Source organism: Phaeoacremonium minimum (assembly GCF_000392275.1).
Source record: "Phaeoacremonium minimum UCRPA7 unplaced genomic scaffold PA7_03_scaffold_293, whole genome shotgun sequence".
In the NCBI taxonomy this organism is placed as follows: domain Eukaryota; kingdom Fungi; phylum Ascomycota; class Sordariomycetes; order Togniniales; family Togniniaceae; genus Phaeoacremonium; species Phaeoacremonium minimum.
Window position 1 is genome coordinate 84616 of NW_006921198.1, and position 16425 is coordinate 101040.

The 16425-nt window shown below is 48.3% G+C and overlaps 2 protein-coding genes across 2 annotated transcripts; one reads left to right on the plus strand and one right to left on the minus strand.

Moving 5' to 3' along the window:
• Window positions 1-8166: 8166 nt before the first annotated feature.
• UCRPA7_3910 (putative -like family protein) lies at window positions 8167-8989 on the plus strand (the record flags this gene model as incomplete). The annotated part of the gene is made up of 2 exons (XM_007916464.1): window positions 8167-8496; window positions 8564-8989. The coding sequence occupies 2 exons, from the start codon at window positions 8167-8169 to the stop codon at window positions 8987-8989; spliced, it is 756 nt and encodes a 251-aa protein (XP_007914655.1).
• A 230-nt stretch (window positions 8990-9219) lies between these two features.
• Window positions 9220-10464, minus strand: UCRPA7_3911 (putative caib baif family enzyme protein; the record flags this gene model as incomplete). The annotated part of the gene is made up of 2 exons (XM_007916453.1): window positions 9220-9566; window positions 10059-10464. 2 exons carry the CDS (start codon window positions 10462-10464, stop codon window positions 9220-9222), a joined length of 753 nt encoding a protein of 250 aa, XP_007914644.1.
• Between the last annotated feature and the right edge of the window lie 5961 nt (window positions 10465-16425).

Below are 16425 nucleotides of genomic sequence, written 5' to 3' on the forward strand. Positions count from 1 at the left end.
TTCAGTGTGCTGGTCCCGCCGCTTGACGTTGCTACGGGAAGGCTCTCATTTGACTCGAAGAGTTGATGCATGTTTAATGAGGATATAGCGAATGACAAAGATTACTTAGTAATCTGATAACGAACGAAGTGTTAAGCGAAGGATGACTGGGGATCAGTTCCACCAGATTCTGTCAAAAGAAAGACCCTGCCGATCTATTGTATAAAATACTCGTAGGGTCTTGATGGTGAAAGCTTGGTATGCTTGGCAGCTGAAGATAGGCGCACGCGACGTGTTTCTCGAAATAGAAAACTTACGCGTTTCAAGGAGGCAGTGAAAGTAGATACGGGGATTCTTGAGCGATGTTTTCACACTGATACTCACAATAGGGTCTCGAGGTCGGGGAACTGAGAGATCAAAGTCGCCTGTTGCCGTTTCGTCATCCCTGGGACAGTTCAGAAAACCTGATCGATGCGTCAATCCGTTGGATATCGGCAATCAGGAACCGGCGCTAGATTTCCGTTGCCGCGTTGAAGGGCGGGCGGCTTAGAGAATGCTCCAGGTCATTCAGCCAGGCACCAGAGGACAAGGGTTGCCTCTGAGAGTTCAGCCCAGTGGGTCGTTGTATTAAATCAATCAGCAGATCATGAATTTGTCTTGATGGTCGTCGGTGGGGCCGGTTGGCGTGGAAGAAAAGACTATTTTCATTGCTTCTCGCGTTGTTTGTAGATCAGCCTGTACCTGTATCGGAAGAACTCTTTGATCGCCCTCTGCATCCCTGTTCTGGAAGATGACGTTTCCGCCAAGCAATTGCCAAGACGCCATAAGGAGACAGATCTAGGGGAGTGGGACGACGTAGGCACACGATGACTTGCTCGATACGGAACAGTGCCACACTCTTGGTCTTCTTGGTCTTCTTGGTCAAGGGCTATGTGTGCCTGCTTTCTATTCTTATCAGACCCCAAGACTGATACCGCAAGGAACAACACATTCTTGGCTCCCTACTCGCCAATCGTTCTCTTCGTCGTGGAGCCGCTTTCATTCATCAGCCACAACTTGACGTCGTCTCTCCGCTGGCATTTTCTTCTTGTCCTGACTAGTGGATCGATGATAATAGCGCAGCCAGCCACCTAGCTTTGCGAGCCATAGTTCCAATGCCCTCCACTTTTACCTTTGGCCATCTTTACGCTGGAATCTGGCCCGCACCGCACCAATGAACGGATAGACGTCTACTTTATTTGAAACAAGCGGACTCGTGCCGAGAATTTGTGCAGTGCAGCAACTGCGCCTTGCTGTGTCGTCACTAGTATTTCTTGGTTGTTGAAGTAAACCGATAGCTGAAGTGCCCGATTGCATGATAGAGACTTCTGAGACAACAGAAAAGGAAAGATGCGCGACATGACACCGTGCCTGGGAGCCCATGCATCATGCGTTCTGTGAGCTATCGTTATTAATCAAGATACTTTATTTGAAAAAGAAGACAGGAAGATGCATATGCTGAATCGCAATGCAGAGAAGGACTCACTTGATCCTTCACGACTGGAGGAAGGAGGTCTTCGACTACCTAAGTTCGATTTCGAAAGTCGGGACCCGGATACTCCCACCTTCAATCCACGGCTGTCCATCCCTCTGAACCAACTCAGCTCAGAGGAATACTTTCAGGATGCAAAAACCGAATACGATGAAGAGATAGTGCGACACACCACAGTGCCCCAATAGAAGGCTTTTTGCTAACAGTCAATACCAGATATCCTGGAACGGACCTCACGATCCTGAGAATCCACTCAACTGGTCATGGAAGAGAAAGTGGACAGCTACCATTCTTGTATCGTGCTTCACTTTCTTGTCACCATTTTCATCCACTATGGTTACCCCAGCACTCGGGGATATTGGAGAAGAGTTTAACATATCCGAAGGCTTCTCTCAAGCTTTGGTCATGTCCATCTTCCTGCTTGGCTTTGCTCAAGGACCCTTCGTTCTCGCTCCTCTATCCGAGATATATGGTCGTGTCTCGGTCCTACAATATTCCAACCTCATCTACCTTGCATTCAACACGGCCTGTCCCTTTGCGAAGACGAAAGGTCAACTCTACGCATTCCGCTTTCTGAGTGGCATTGGAGGAAGCGCTCCCCAAGCAGTAAGTATGCTGGTATATGTCTGCAAGAACATAAATAACTTTTGAATTGTATAGCTCTGCAATGGAGTACTAGCCGACACTTGGAGGAAGGAAGAGCGGGGAAAGGGTCAAGCAATCTATGGTCTCTTAACATTTATATCCCCTGCCGTGGCTCCCATATGCGGTGCTTACATTTCGGAAAACACTGATTGGCGTTGGATCTTCTACTCGACGTCCATATTTGACGTTGTGTTACAAGTGACTGCCTTTTTCCTTCTCAAAGAAACGTATGCGCCACGACTACTAGGAAAGAGGGCGAAGAGGCTACGGAAACAGACAGGCAACCCCAATATCAGAACCGAGTACGACAACCCAGACAAGAGCGTTGGGGGAATAGTACGGCGACGCTTGATCTTGCCTTTCATCATGCTCTTTTGTCATCCGGCAGTCCAAGCGCCATCCATATACAGGGCATTCTTGTATGGCGTGATGTACCTCGTGTAAGTGTCACAACCCCTTTCATTCAGATTCTGTTTTCCTATCTGACTGGTCCAGCCTTTCAACATTTCCGCGTGTCTGGGAAGACCAATATGATATGGATGATGACGTAGCAAGTTTGAATTATCTATCTCTTGGTCTGGGCTTTGTCATTGGCCTACAAATCAGTCATCCAATGATAGACAAGGCAAGTCGACTTTACATACATCAAAAGCCTGCATCCTGACTGACAAGCTATCTTGCAGCTCTATGCTCGTTTTAAGATTCTATACAAGACAGACGAGGGTAAGCCCGAATGGCGTGTTCCACCCATGCTCATCGGCGGCCTGCTTTGTCCCGCGGGGTTGTTCATGTATGGCTGGTCTGCAGAGGCCCATACACACTGGATAGTACCAAATATTGGCTGTGTCATATTGGCAATGGGCCTGATCATTTCGTTTCAAAGCGCACAGGCCTATGTTGTGGATGCGTACGAGGCTAGGCACGCGGCGAGTGCGGCTGCCGTCGGTGCTTTCATGAGGACAATGTGCGGTTTCTCATTTCCGCTGTTCGCACCTAATATGTATGATGCTTTAGGGCTGGGTTGGGGAAACAGTTTGCTGGCTTTTATCACCTTAGCTTTAGCCCTTCCGGCGCCTGTCGCACTCTGGATATGGGGAGAGCGGATCAGAAGCTGGAGTACAAAAGGCTTAATATAATCTTAGATCTTTGTTAGACCGAGTGAACGGTGCTTATATCTTGAACGCTCAATACTTTGCCAGAACTTCATCCGTCCACTCCCATAGCTTCTTGGCCAACTTCTCGTCTTTAGCTGTTTTGTCGAGCATAGAACTGCTCTCTACTCCCACCGGCATATAGAAGGATCCATTCACAAGCTCGTCTCTCTTCGCGGCAGCTGCGACCCAGAGCTGGCTCCAACAACCTTGACGAGGTTCTAGCATACCCTGTATCCAATTGGTCGCGCTCACAAATGCTTTCTTCATAGGTGGCAAGTTCGTCACTAGGCCCGTCTTTACAACTCCTGGATGAACTGATACTGCGAGAATACAGGGGTACCGTCGGGATAGTTCTGTCGCGTAAATGATATTTGCTAGCTTGGCCTGGCTATATAGGAGATGTCAGTATGGAAAACGTGGTAATGAAAGTAGATGCCTGGAGGTTGATCAGAGCAGGAAATACATACCCATATCGGATCCAAGATCCAGCAACTCCTTCCTGAGTTGTCCTCACCTCATCGAACAGAATACCTCCCCTAGGATGGCCCCTCCAGCCGGTAGATGTCAGTGCAATCATCCTCACATCCGATCCTGGCTCTTCGGCAGTCTTCTTAAGGACTGGAAGTAGCTGTTGAATGACCATCGCATTCCCTAGATGATTGATAGCAAATTGAATTTCGAACCCGTCCTTGCTCAGACCAGCAGGAGATGCCATAATGCCAGCATTGCACATCAGGATATCGAGCCGATCATGGGTGAAACGCTTCAAAGCCGCTTTTACCGTTGAGAGCGAACCCATGTCCATTTCAAGAAACGTCATGGAAACAGAGGGGTTGCTTTTGGCAACGTTGGAGATGACCGTTTGGGCTGCTGTCGCATTCCGGCCAGTGAAGTAAATATGCGCTGGGTCGTGTTTTGCTAGCGCTTCAATTGATTCTTTGCCTAGACCTGCCGTGCCTGGAAGACATACATCAGCATGACAAAATGGGAACGAAAACATGGCATCACACCTCCGGTTACTAGAATGACTTTGTTCATCAAGGAAAGGATGTCCGTATCCGGATTGAAGTTTGTGTGTCCTGACATATGAGGCGGCATCCTTGTTGGAGGTGGTATGGTGTTTGACTTCCGGGTGGTAAAATCGTCGAAATCTCTAGAGTGATCTTTTTGCCAAGCCACTTCAAACTGTATCAGGCCTTACAATTGGCAATCTTATTTGATGTTGAAGAGTCCGGCTACGTTTTTGAAGGCTGGTATAGCTTATATAGCTTGCTGATAGAAGGTCTAATCGGTCGGTGTCGGATGGATTGACACTCCATGTATATCCGAGCTTGGATTAGGTCGGGAGTCTCGGGAGAATCTGTACTACTAAGGTGGTTTCTATTGTGACTACGCAATTTGCCGCTGAGGAAAAGGTCATTTCAATCACCATCATATGTCATTTGATACCCTCAACAAACCTGGCCTGGTCAGCCCCTCGACTCAATGTGAAATAGCTAACCAATCAGAATTCAGTAGAGACCAGAGTCTGAGATCCCGGGACGATTAAGCTATGCCATCTCGGGCGTTAGCCCGTCAGCAGTGTCTCTGGAGCGCCTCCTTGTGGAGCCGGGGCAATCAATGGCCCATGCCAGGCAAAAGTGTCCGAAGCGAGGCAGAGGTCACTCAATTCTACAGAACCCAGCACATCGAATGGATACTCAGCACTTTTGATCCCACGAAGTCTCCTTTACCTGAATGCGACGGGCTCTTGGTAGGCTTTGAGCTGCGCGATACATCGTCAGGAGCACAGATCAGGAAAACAAGGGCTCACAGATGTCTGGGCAGAGACTGGGCGAGACATGTCTATCAGCCAATGCCATGCCGCCGCTCAGAACAAGCTCGACGACTGGGCTAGCCTCAGAGACCCAGTCGAGAGAAGGAGGATTCAGAACAGGATACATCAAAGGTCTCGGCGTAAGTCGCTTTGGATTTTGACGCGAGCCTGGTCGAAAGAAGCTAGGCTGACACGACCTAGGTCGGCGCAAAGCAGCCCAGGCACTCCTGGATCTGGGTGATCAGCGTGGTTTAAACCAGGATCATGAAGGACAGAAGAAGAAGTCCGCGTCGATATCTACCGGCCCCTTTGGCGTCCTTATACCCATGAAACCGGCGCAGTCTCTAGCTCTGCTCCGAGAGCATAGCCAAATCCTTGCTTTGAGCCAGAAGGCCACTTCTTCGGGGAGGCCACACACTAATGTGACATCGTCTGATGTTGAGAGAATCGCCAATTACCGCCACAAGCAACAGCTTATTCCTCCATTGATACCGTACATCAAGAGCACAACTGACTTATCGACAATTGGTCCGGTGATATTTCCTATCTCCCTGGACCACAGGCTCATCACCCTCATACAATATAACGTGCTGCGAGCCATCGTCATCAATATGACGGTTCTGTCTCTCTACGATATGATGCCTGAAGAGTGCGGCGCCGCATTTAGCCTTTATTGTCTGCCTCCGCCGCCTCATGATGTGCCCCCGTCGTTAAGCCCGACACTTCTTCAGCAAACCTCTCCGCATCCCGTGTGGATTGGCACCGCCCCAGATCCTGCAATGAGAGACAATCTCATCAGGAACTATGGACGTTTTGACGAAGACGACTTATGCTGTGATATGCTAGGTGGGTTGTACGAAGGCTTCAACGACGTGGAACGGAGGGGAATGATTGCGTGGAATGATCCATGGTGTCCAGATGGTTGGGAGGTCACCGAGGGCTTCGCCAGGAAATGGGGCTACCTTCTGAAGGGATGCAGCCAGCTCATATTATCAACCAACAGATGGCGTGCACAACGAGGAGAAGAGCCGTTGATATTTGAGACCTGATTAGCCTGATTAGTGAGAAGATGTGGTCAGTCTCCGCCTCTGCAGCACATTGAAATTGAAGGCTTTCGCCAAGCTGCACACTTGTAATCTTCTTGTTCAATATCCCATCAAAAATACAATGTCTCTTATTAGTAAAACTTGGACCTAGAAAGCTTCCGAGCTTACCGACAACTTTGGCCCAAGGTATCCTCTAAACCCAGCGGGGGCTAAACTCAATCGGGATTAGATTAACCGATCACACAGCTGATTAATGCAGCGTAACGCTTAGGGACTACAACGTGATCTTATAACAACTCTTCCAACAGTCTTTCATCGCCCTGAATCTCCCAAAGCATCAAGCTATGTATCTCCGAATGTATATACAACCAGCCAAATCCATCCACACCTAGTTGGAAAATGACAACACTTCGCAAAGCCTGCGCGAACTGTACTAATGCGAAACGGAAATGCGTAGTCCAAAAGCCAAAATGCGTTCGTTGTTCCCAGAGAAGCCTCGACTGTGTGTATGAGTTGGAACCTCTGAAAGCCCCGCCTACAGAGTCTGAAAAGGTACTTACGTTTGGGTTTCAATTATCGAATTGCGATTCCTTGGGGGTCTGTATCATGAGAACGATCAAACTCAGAGATCCTTATGTTGACCCAGCAATCTGTGACCCCGGCCACGATAATTGCCTCGAAATCACAAGACTAGGTTTTGACACGGTACCGCAGCTCGTCAGAGCGGGAAGGCCTGCGATATTCGTACATCCCAAGTTACGGCTACCTAGTATATGTAACCACTTTACGTCCCTTACAGAGAATAATGCGAAGGGTGTAAAATCCGAAAGCTTCAAGTGCCTAATTCAGATCGAGATTCAAACTGTCTCGCCGAAAGAAGCTCTTACAGCACTTCAAGCTCTCCTGGTTCATCTGGCCGCGTCTATCTTCTCGCCTTCTCCAACTGAGCAGGAAGAGGCCGAGAAGTCATTTCAAATCTTGTCTGATTGGACGCAAATGTTGCTGGCTTTTGTCGATGCTGGAATGCCAAAAAGCCAGTCTCCGTGGCAAGATTGGCTATTAGGAGAAAGTAAGCACATTTCTTTTCTAACCCTTGACCATGAGCTTTTATACATTCGAGACCTCAATATGAAACTGCAAGGTGCGATGTACTCTGCATCGATCAACTTGATATATTTCATTTCTTGGACGTCTAGCTTTTGTTATGCTAATTCGTTGGGCAGGTGTTAGGCGAACCGTGTTCATGGCATACGCACTCAATTTGTCGGCATTCGGGTACAAGTATGGATATTGCTCCAATTGGCTATTCATGGAATCACTACCATTTGACTCTCGACCCGGATTATGGATGGCAGAGTCCCCACAGGCGTGGATCTATAAAGCTCACGCCAGATGCGGCGAAGAAGTCGGTGAACAGCTCAAATCATACCATGAATTTGCGGAGGCTTTCCACGGTAAAACGCCGGAATTCTGTGGCGACGCGTTTCTATCTTTGGTAGCATTTGCCCACAATGGTCTTGGTGGGAACTAAGCCTAACACGGCTTCACGAACACTACCTTGGTCTAATCCCTCCGACCAACGAGGCAGAGTCGACCCTGAATAGATTACTTTGCCCTGTGACATTTTTATGCAATCGCCTATATAAACCAACATTGAACCCAATCAATCCATGTTGGCACACTTGCATCTTCTCCCTGCACTTCTACCGTTCAAACTAATTCAGACAAATCATCATGTCCTCTACAAAACCTCTCCTCGTCGTCCTTGGTGCCACAGGCAATCAGGGTGGCTCAGTCATTGCACACTTCCTCTCTCTGTCACCTCCACCCTTCACAATTCGTGCTGTAACTCGAAACACGTCATCAACCAAGGCATTATCACTTGCATCACAAGGAGTCGAAGTGGTGACAGGTGACTTCGATAAACCACACTCACTTGACGCGGCCTTCAATGGTGCAACGATCATCTTCAGCGTGACTGACTTTTTACACTCTATGATGAATTCCACGTTGCGCGAGAAAGCTGCCGCATCTGATGCAGGCGCTGGGTTTTACATCAGAGATTACGAAGCCCAGCAAAACAAAAACATCATCGACGCTGCCGCTAGAGTCAGCACACTTGAGAGATTCATCTTCTCCACACTTCCGTATATGAGCAAGCTAAGCGGTGGCAAATATGCCCACGTCTACTATTCCGATAGCAAAGCAATTGCAGAGGAATATGGCAAGTCAACATACCCGGATCTCTGGAAGAAGACCAGTACTTTCTATGCTGGGTTTTATCTCGAGAACTTGCAGGCCGGGCCTCTCTTTTGCCCTAAACTGGTATGTTTCTAGCTATAGTCATTGCTTCATCTCATACTCTCCTTCAGTTAACTAAAATCTTTGATAGAACAAAACGGGGGACAGCCTCATCGCATCGAACGTGGAACCAATCACCACGCTGGTCTTTCCTTGGTACTCTGTTGTACAAGACACCGGCGCCCTCGTAGCAGCTTTGATTGAAGCAGAACCTGGCAAGAAGCTCATTGGCGTCAATGAATGGCTAAGCCTTCAAGAAATTGCTAAGCTCCTAGCTCAGACTTTGGAGAAAGACATTCAGTTTGTGGACAGCGCACCTAATTTCGACCTAGGTGATTCTGAGCTTCAGCTAGCACGTGAAGAAATGATAGGCTTCTGCATTGAGTTTGGATATGACGGAGCAAAGGTCGACAAGACTGTTGTGAAGCCGATGGATCTGGGAGTGCCTGTACGGCTAATGCCCGTGAAAGAGTGGATGAAAAACCAGGACTGGGAGAAATTCTTACCAAGGGAGTAAGAGTTGGTTCACAACTGACGCAATTGAATCTAGTTAGAGGTAGTCTCGGAGCACTTGTGATGATAATGAGTGACAGAAGTTTTGTTTCACCATGCTGCGATTTCAAAATAAATTGGTATGCCCCGAGTCTCAGGAATTTCTGAACTTCTTGTACAGGTAAATTAGTAGTATCGGTACCCCCACCTCTCTGTTTACACAACATGTCGGCCACGAGTAGGCGCTTTCTTAATCTATTCTTCCAAAGGTGGCACCACAATACCGAGGAGGGGTGCATGCTGGGCAGTGCCGAGAGTATCCCGCTCGCCAACACTGCCTTGAGCCCAGGGCCGCCGAATGGTGCACTTCCAAGCTAGCGCAGCTTCAAAATACATGCTTACAACAATGTCCTCTGGCTTGATGTGGTATAAACGGCAAATGACGTCGTTATTTAGCGGATCAGCATTGCGCACCCGACGGAAGTGCGCATCATCGTCGAACATGACGTCGAATGTCAGCTCGAAGGGACCACTGTTCTTGTGTCGTACCACGGAAGCAATGGCAGACAAAGGGGCAGTGGATGAAGGGACCCGCTTCTTGGCTAATCGGGGATATCAGACATGAGAATCATCAAGAAAGGGTCATTGGGGGCTTGCTGATGGGGAGTGGGTCAGCACCAACAAAGTTCTTGAGCTCATAGAATTCTGTGCCATATGCGGCATCTCGCGTGTACGTTCCGGACCAACCTCGTAGCTGCGGATGGGGAACAGTCCGGTTGCGTCATCTACATCCATGAGATGTAGAGACTAAAGCGGAAGACCTCCCCTGCGTCCTGCTCATGAGGGCTAAGCGGACTGGCGAAGTTTCCTGTTGTGGCTAGAATACCAGGAAAAGGGGAGACGTAGACATGAGACTCGTGCACTGTTGCAAATAGCCATCGCCTTCGCGGCGCTTGGGGCTACTACTTCACCGAGCACGCCGACTTCATGTGCCGGCACAGGAGTCGGCTCCAGCGGTCCCATGATGGCATCACGCCCATACACGTGAAAAAGCAGCCGGCAAGTGTCGGATGTGTCAAGCTCAGGGAAGATACCTTTGGTATAGGACCGTACTCTGTCGAGAAGGTCGTCCAAACCGGCAATCAAGATCGGGTCACGAAAGCCACCAATAAAGATAGCACGATGACCGACCTTGGCAACACCCTCGAGCTTGACTTGATATACTGGAGTGGGTACAAACCGAGTGCCGCTGCATCTCGTTGTACGGCCATCTGCAAGCAGCTCGTATTTGGCTGTGTTGAGGTGTAGCACACCACCAGGGTCAGGAAGCTGATCTGGTCGCGCTTTCTCATACAGCGAGTGTGCAGCTACAGCTAGTGGCGTGCAGCGCTCCAACGGGTTCAAGAGAGTCAGGTCAAAGGAGTCTTTGCGCATCATTGCAATCATTGAACGGCCCTTAAGTACTGCACATTGTCCACGGCACTCCATGATCTTTCCCATGTGCTGTGCGGGAGCAACCTCCACGCCATGATACATGCAGAAGGCGGTGAAAGGAGCTGGATCATAAGCACGCCCACCAATGATGATCTCCGGGTCTTCTTCTTGTAAAGCCTTGAGAAAGCTAGTGCCCAATTGTCATCTCATAGGGCTGGGAAGTAGTGCTAGCTTTAGTGCTGTATGCGCGGCGATGGCAGTTGTAACTATGGTTGTGTTGAGGGCGAAGAATCGCAAGTTGCTCAGGGAACACTACGGAGATGACATTAGGTTGTACCTCCTGTAATTGATGATGGGATATTGGACGGATGACCTGCTGTAGACTAGTTGCCTGGCTAATGATCTGACTGCAATTGACCTACTCTTCTGGGAAGTGTTGCCCATGATAGCTGAATGCTTTTTCATTGGCTCAATTTACTTGAGCGTGTGCTGTTGCTAGGTAACTTTGAACCCCTCGCGCACCAACATCCAGGCACCTACATTTCTGTCTTGATAAATAAACGAGCAAGGTGATGTTAATTATAATAGCAGCATACAAGCTGTCGAGCCATCGCACCTCGTCTACTTAGCTCGAAGACCTTTGATTTTCATGATGACTAGCACCGAAGTTCGATACTCTACCGCCAACGTCGGCCAATCCGCACCGGCACAATCATTCTCTTGGGAAGCGCCTGTGCCGGTAAATCGGTTCTGGGATAGCATTACCTATTGCATCAGCCGCAACTTTCTGGGCAACTTCTCGGACTCAGAGCTTGGAGACCTACCAATTGACCCAGAAAGTAATGCCACCAACGAAGAGAAGTTCCACCTTCTGCTGCAATTGCTCCATGAGAAGTTAGGAAAAGAAGAAGCCGCCGCAGATCCGACTCCATTATATGAACTAGATTATAAGCGTTGGAATAGTCTGTGGCAAGCGATCTACGTATTTCAGAATGAGCTAGGCCTCCCGGAAACTGAGGCAACCCTTCGTATGCTAGTAGAGAAAGCAGACAAATCAAATGTAGTACCAAGGCATAGTACGATACTCCCAGTCTCCTGTCTGTTCACCGCACTATTTACTGCTTGAGAGCAAGACTTAGCCGAGTCGGGAAATTCCACTTGACTTATGTCAAAGGGTGTTTTCTCCAGCTCTTTCAATTCCATTTTGAAGCATCTGCTGACTCTGCTGTATAGTGCTCGCAGAATATTTAGTCAAAGTTGGTAAATACTCGGAGGCGGAGAATACTGAGCGTCCAGTGTGCGCATGGATGGATGCGCAGGAGCGCTTGGGGAAAGCCTCTCCTCAAGCCATCAATGCACGGAGGATAATTGCGAAGGCATTATGGGGGCAAGGGCATTCAAAGAGAGTTGAAGCAGAGCAGTTGATGACAGAAATCAATGAAATTATTGAGTCTATGGGGGGAGGGAGATTTGCTGTATATCAGGAAGAAGAAAGGCTCCTCACAAAGGAGATGATGGAAGAGCTTGAGCGGCAGACATAACTTTGTTCAGTTTTCTTTCCTAGAGCAATACTATCCACTTCGTGACTTGAATCAAGGTGTGACTTAGAGAATTTCTGGCATATAAGCCTCATACCCGGCGGTTGGTTCGTGAGTATTGCGGGGAGCAGCATTCCATTGCCATTTTTTCCCCTTTATGATACGCTAAATAAGACAAACCATTTCTTCCTGAGCCTTCTGAGCATATTCTCCATCCATGACGCCATGTACATAGGTATCCCCAATGAAGTTATAGAAATAATGCCGGCGTGGTTCTGCCCTCAGATCCTGTGGCAACGATGGAGGCTTGCGTAAGACTAGAGGGAAATTTGCGCCAAAGAGCACAAATATGGAGTCTCCTATGGAAATATCTACAGGACCTGTTCCGATAAGACCGCTTTTGGTTATGAAGAACCGACGATTGATCATCTTAGATTTAAAGTATGTGCTGTGCTGCTTGGAAGACCGTACCTCACGCATACAAGTCGCGACATCTTCGGGGGCAATACGACGGTATACAATCCCTGAATTAGCATCGTAGGAGTCTTCCAGACAGTTAAGAGCTAAAACACGCATGAAAGCTTCGGAATAACCGATTGACCCAACAGGATAAGTTGCATTGCTTCCGCATGTTTCCTCAGTGAGGCGCCACCAAAGCCGATCGGGAAAGTTCATGACAATAGCACCTTCTGGCGGGATGGAGAAAGCTCTAGGGTCTTGACAGGGATTACCGACTACAGCAATATCGTCGACTTTGACTCCGGAGAGCTGAAGTATGCGAGGAGCACTTAAAGTACCAGCCACTCCAAAGTTTGTGCCAAGCCCGCCACAGGCACTATGAAGAGCCCACGCATGCCATCTAAGTAGCTCTCGACCTCTGTGGCGATCTAGTGTAGCCCTCCAGTCAGGAACCCATGATGGGAGATCAGGGAGCCTGTTATATTCCCGAGTGCGCAACAAGATATCTAGACTCTTCGTGTGTTCCGTCAGCCTCCAAGCTGTGTCGAGAAATACGTCCTGACATTTCATAGAGTAGTCTGCTTTCAACCCTGCAGCGACAGTAACGCCGGTTTGCTGTCTCGCCCCAAGGGCCAACAAACCATAGACTTTGTCACGCGAGTCCCAAGATCCTCGATCCTGAAATCCTTGTAGAGACCTAACCATATTCATGCCTTCGGCAGATACTGATTCCCTTCGAGTCACTTCAATCTCCGCAATTTTGCGGTGGAATTCCTTCAAGCTCCCCACCGCGCGGTTGCAGCACATTGTGTAAAGGTGATTTCGGAAATTCGTTGATGCTTCAATCACGGACGTCCATGATATTGTCAATTGCCCACATCTAACGATACAATTCGACGGTAAAACAGCTTCTTGGACAGTCCAAATACGGTGCCACCACTGCAATTTCATCAACGGCCCAAGCGAACCCTCTTCGTTGTTTCCTGGTCGCGTGTAGTGCTCGTTCCGAGCAAGGGACTCTAGCAGGGCGAACGCCTTTATTGCATCTGGCTCATGTATGACATTTGGATCCGAAGATACCTTGGCTGATGTATTGCCCAGCCAGATGATACAGAGTGCGGCATTGGAAAAGATCGATGCCATCATATCCACCTGGAATGCTTTCTCGACGATATCCGCTTGATTGATACAGAGTGCATCAGCCCAGACTTGGACATCATGATATGAGTTCATTACACTGCGTAATGCAGCTTCTAGATTCGTTGTTATGTGATGGAGCTGCCCGTTGACGTAGATTGGTTTAAACAATGAGGCTGTACCCCAGCAATACGAGAGAACATTGTAGCTAGTCTTAGATGCTTCCTCCAGGCTGCTTGCTGACAGGGTGCAACGGATTGGCGCTGTGTCTGGCTGGGCGACCAAATCAAATCGCACGAGCCTCACTTGCTTTGTGGGGTCATCTAGGGTTGGATAGACAAAAGTTGAAGCTAAGAAAGGTGCTGCTTGCGAGTGTCGAGAAGTAGTCAGGTCAGGCTGCTGAGCCCGGAGATGTTCTCCACCGACCATTCCTTGTCCCTCCTCTGCTACGAGCTCGGGCGGGTCATGCTGACTGGCTGAGCTCACCCCAGAGTTGGTGGTGATAGACAAGTAGTCGTTATCATCCATGGACGAGCTTCATCTTGGTCCGGTGTTGATGATACGGTCGGGATGGAGCAACATTGCTGCAGGCAACAAAATAGAAGCTTTCACTGCAAAAAGAACTACCGAAGGCTTGGCTTAGCTAGCTTGGCATCATCAACAGACACGTGATGCGCAGGTGGAATCACCTCTGCTAATTTGTTGATCGCGACTGCAGCTGTTGCCAGAGGTGTTAATAAACCATTCCAGGTCATTACTTCTCGTAAGAGTTTTGACAACTTGCGCCCAGACTATCCTGGTGAGTCAATTTATAATACTGGTAGGTAGTGTTTAGCATCCCAATTCCAAGTGTTGTTCCTCTTTCATTTCATCACTGCCTTCTGTTTGGTCACTTGTGATGACGTGACCGACCCTAAGAAATTGCTACATAAGGTGAATTCAGTCAGCTGCACTGATGCTTAACACCCACTTGCCAAGTGATGGCGTGACCTGCAGTCCTCTGGTGTCATAGTTACTGACCAAGCTTCCCCGCTAGTGATTCAGTCTCTTAGTGAGGAACAAACATCTCGAACCTTGGCAATTGGCCAAGCCCACAACAACTCGGCAGTGTTACTTAGTCTGTGTTCAAAGTATTCACAGTTATCTTTGCCCGTTCAATCGCGCCGAATAATGTACCGCCTCGGATGATTTCAGGCACGGATTGCGTGTCTATTCATGACTGCTGAGGATATCATCATACATCCCCTTGCTCAACAGTTGCAATACACTATATTGTTGTTGAGGAGGATCAATCTTGGCGAGCCGCAATTCTCGGTTTTGTTGCATGCCCAGAGTCTTGGGATCAATGACGAAAGGGCTCCCTCCGCTGTGATACAACCTTGCCTGCAGCTATTATACCAATGTTTAGTGATATTGCCTCCAGAGGGATAAGAGAAGAAAGGTCAGAATGTCTACCAACAGCGATACAGAGCGCAGACGAGATGTTGGCTCCCCCCTTGGGACGCTTCTTCACTCCATTAAAGCCGGCATCTTCGCTCTGCGTAATTCTCATACGTACGAACCAGTAAACATAGATGATCAAGAAGACATGACAAACTCATCCAAACCTTTTGAGGAACAGGAAGTGGTTAAGGCTTCCTCCTCGTCTGTGGCACAGTCTCCGACAAAAGATAACGAGGTCAACCAAGCGCACACAGCTCCGAGCGAAGTGAAAGAGTCGCCTCAAAGGTCGTGGAGGTCTTATCTCTGGGACACTTTTGACAAATCCCCGGAAGAGCGTCGATTCCTTTTCAAACTTGACATCGTCTTGATGACGCTTGCATCACTCGGTTACTTCATCAAATATCTAGACCAGGTACGAGTCATGTATCGCAGAACGTATCATTTCCCATCTAATATATCAACAGGTCAACATTAACAATGCTTTCGTGTCTGGCATGAAGGAAGATCTAAACCTGTATGGAAACCAACTCAACTATATGCAAGTTTGTTGGACTGTAGGATACGTTATCGGAGAAATTCCTAGGTAATATACTTTATCGTAGTGCTTACCGGTAAAGTAGCTAACTCATTGCAGCAATATTCTGCTTACACGGTTCCGTCCTGGAATCTGGATTCCGTGCTGCGAGGTTGATATCTATCACCCGTTGAATGATGAACAAATTGCTGACTCTGTGCCAGGTGACTTGGTCTGTTCTGACTATCCTCCTCTGCAAGTGCCAGAATGCAACTCAAATCTATGTTCTACGGTTTTTCATAGGTCTAGCAGAGAGTACTTTCTATCCTGGTATGCAATATATTATTGGATCATGGTATCGCAAAGATGAGCTAGCTAAACGCTCGTGTCTCTTTCATGCTATGGGTAATGTTGGTTCAATGGTGTCCGGTTATCTGATGGCTGGAGCTCACAATCTCGACGGCGTCCATGGTTTCCACGGATGGCAGTGGCTTTTCATTACCAATACCGTGGTGTCACTGCCGATCGCTGTGTCTGGTTTCTTTTTCCTGCCAGATGTACCAGAGATAACGCGAGCGTGGTACTTCACTCCAGATGAAGTTCTACTGGCAAAAAGGCGAATGGAACTTGAAGGACGAGCGCAACGCGCACCATACACCAAAGCAAAATTTCGAAAGATTTTTTCGAGTTGGCACATTTATACGCTGGTCTTGCTCTATATTTTCTTCAACAATGGCAATGGTGGAAGTTCACAGCCAGCCTTTCCCCTATGGCTCAAAGCGGAAGGATACAGCATCCGAGAAATCAACATCTATCCGACAATAACCGAAGTAATTAGCATTATTACCACTCTCATTTATGCATGGACATCTGACAGCCTATTCCGTGGCGCTCGATGGCCAGCTATCATATTTTCGGGTTTTGTCAAGATATTTG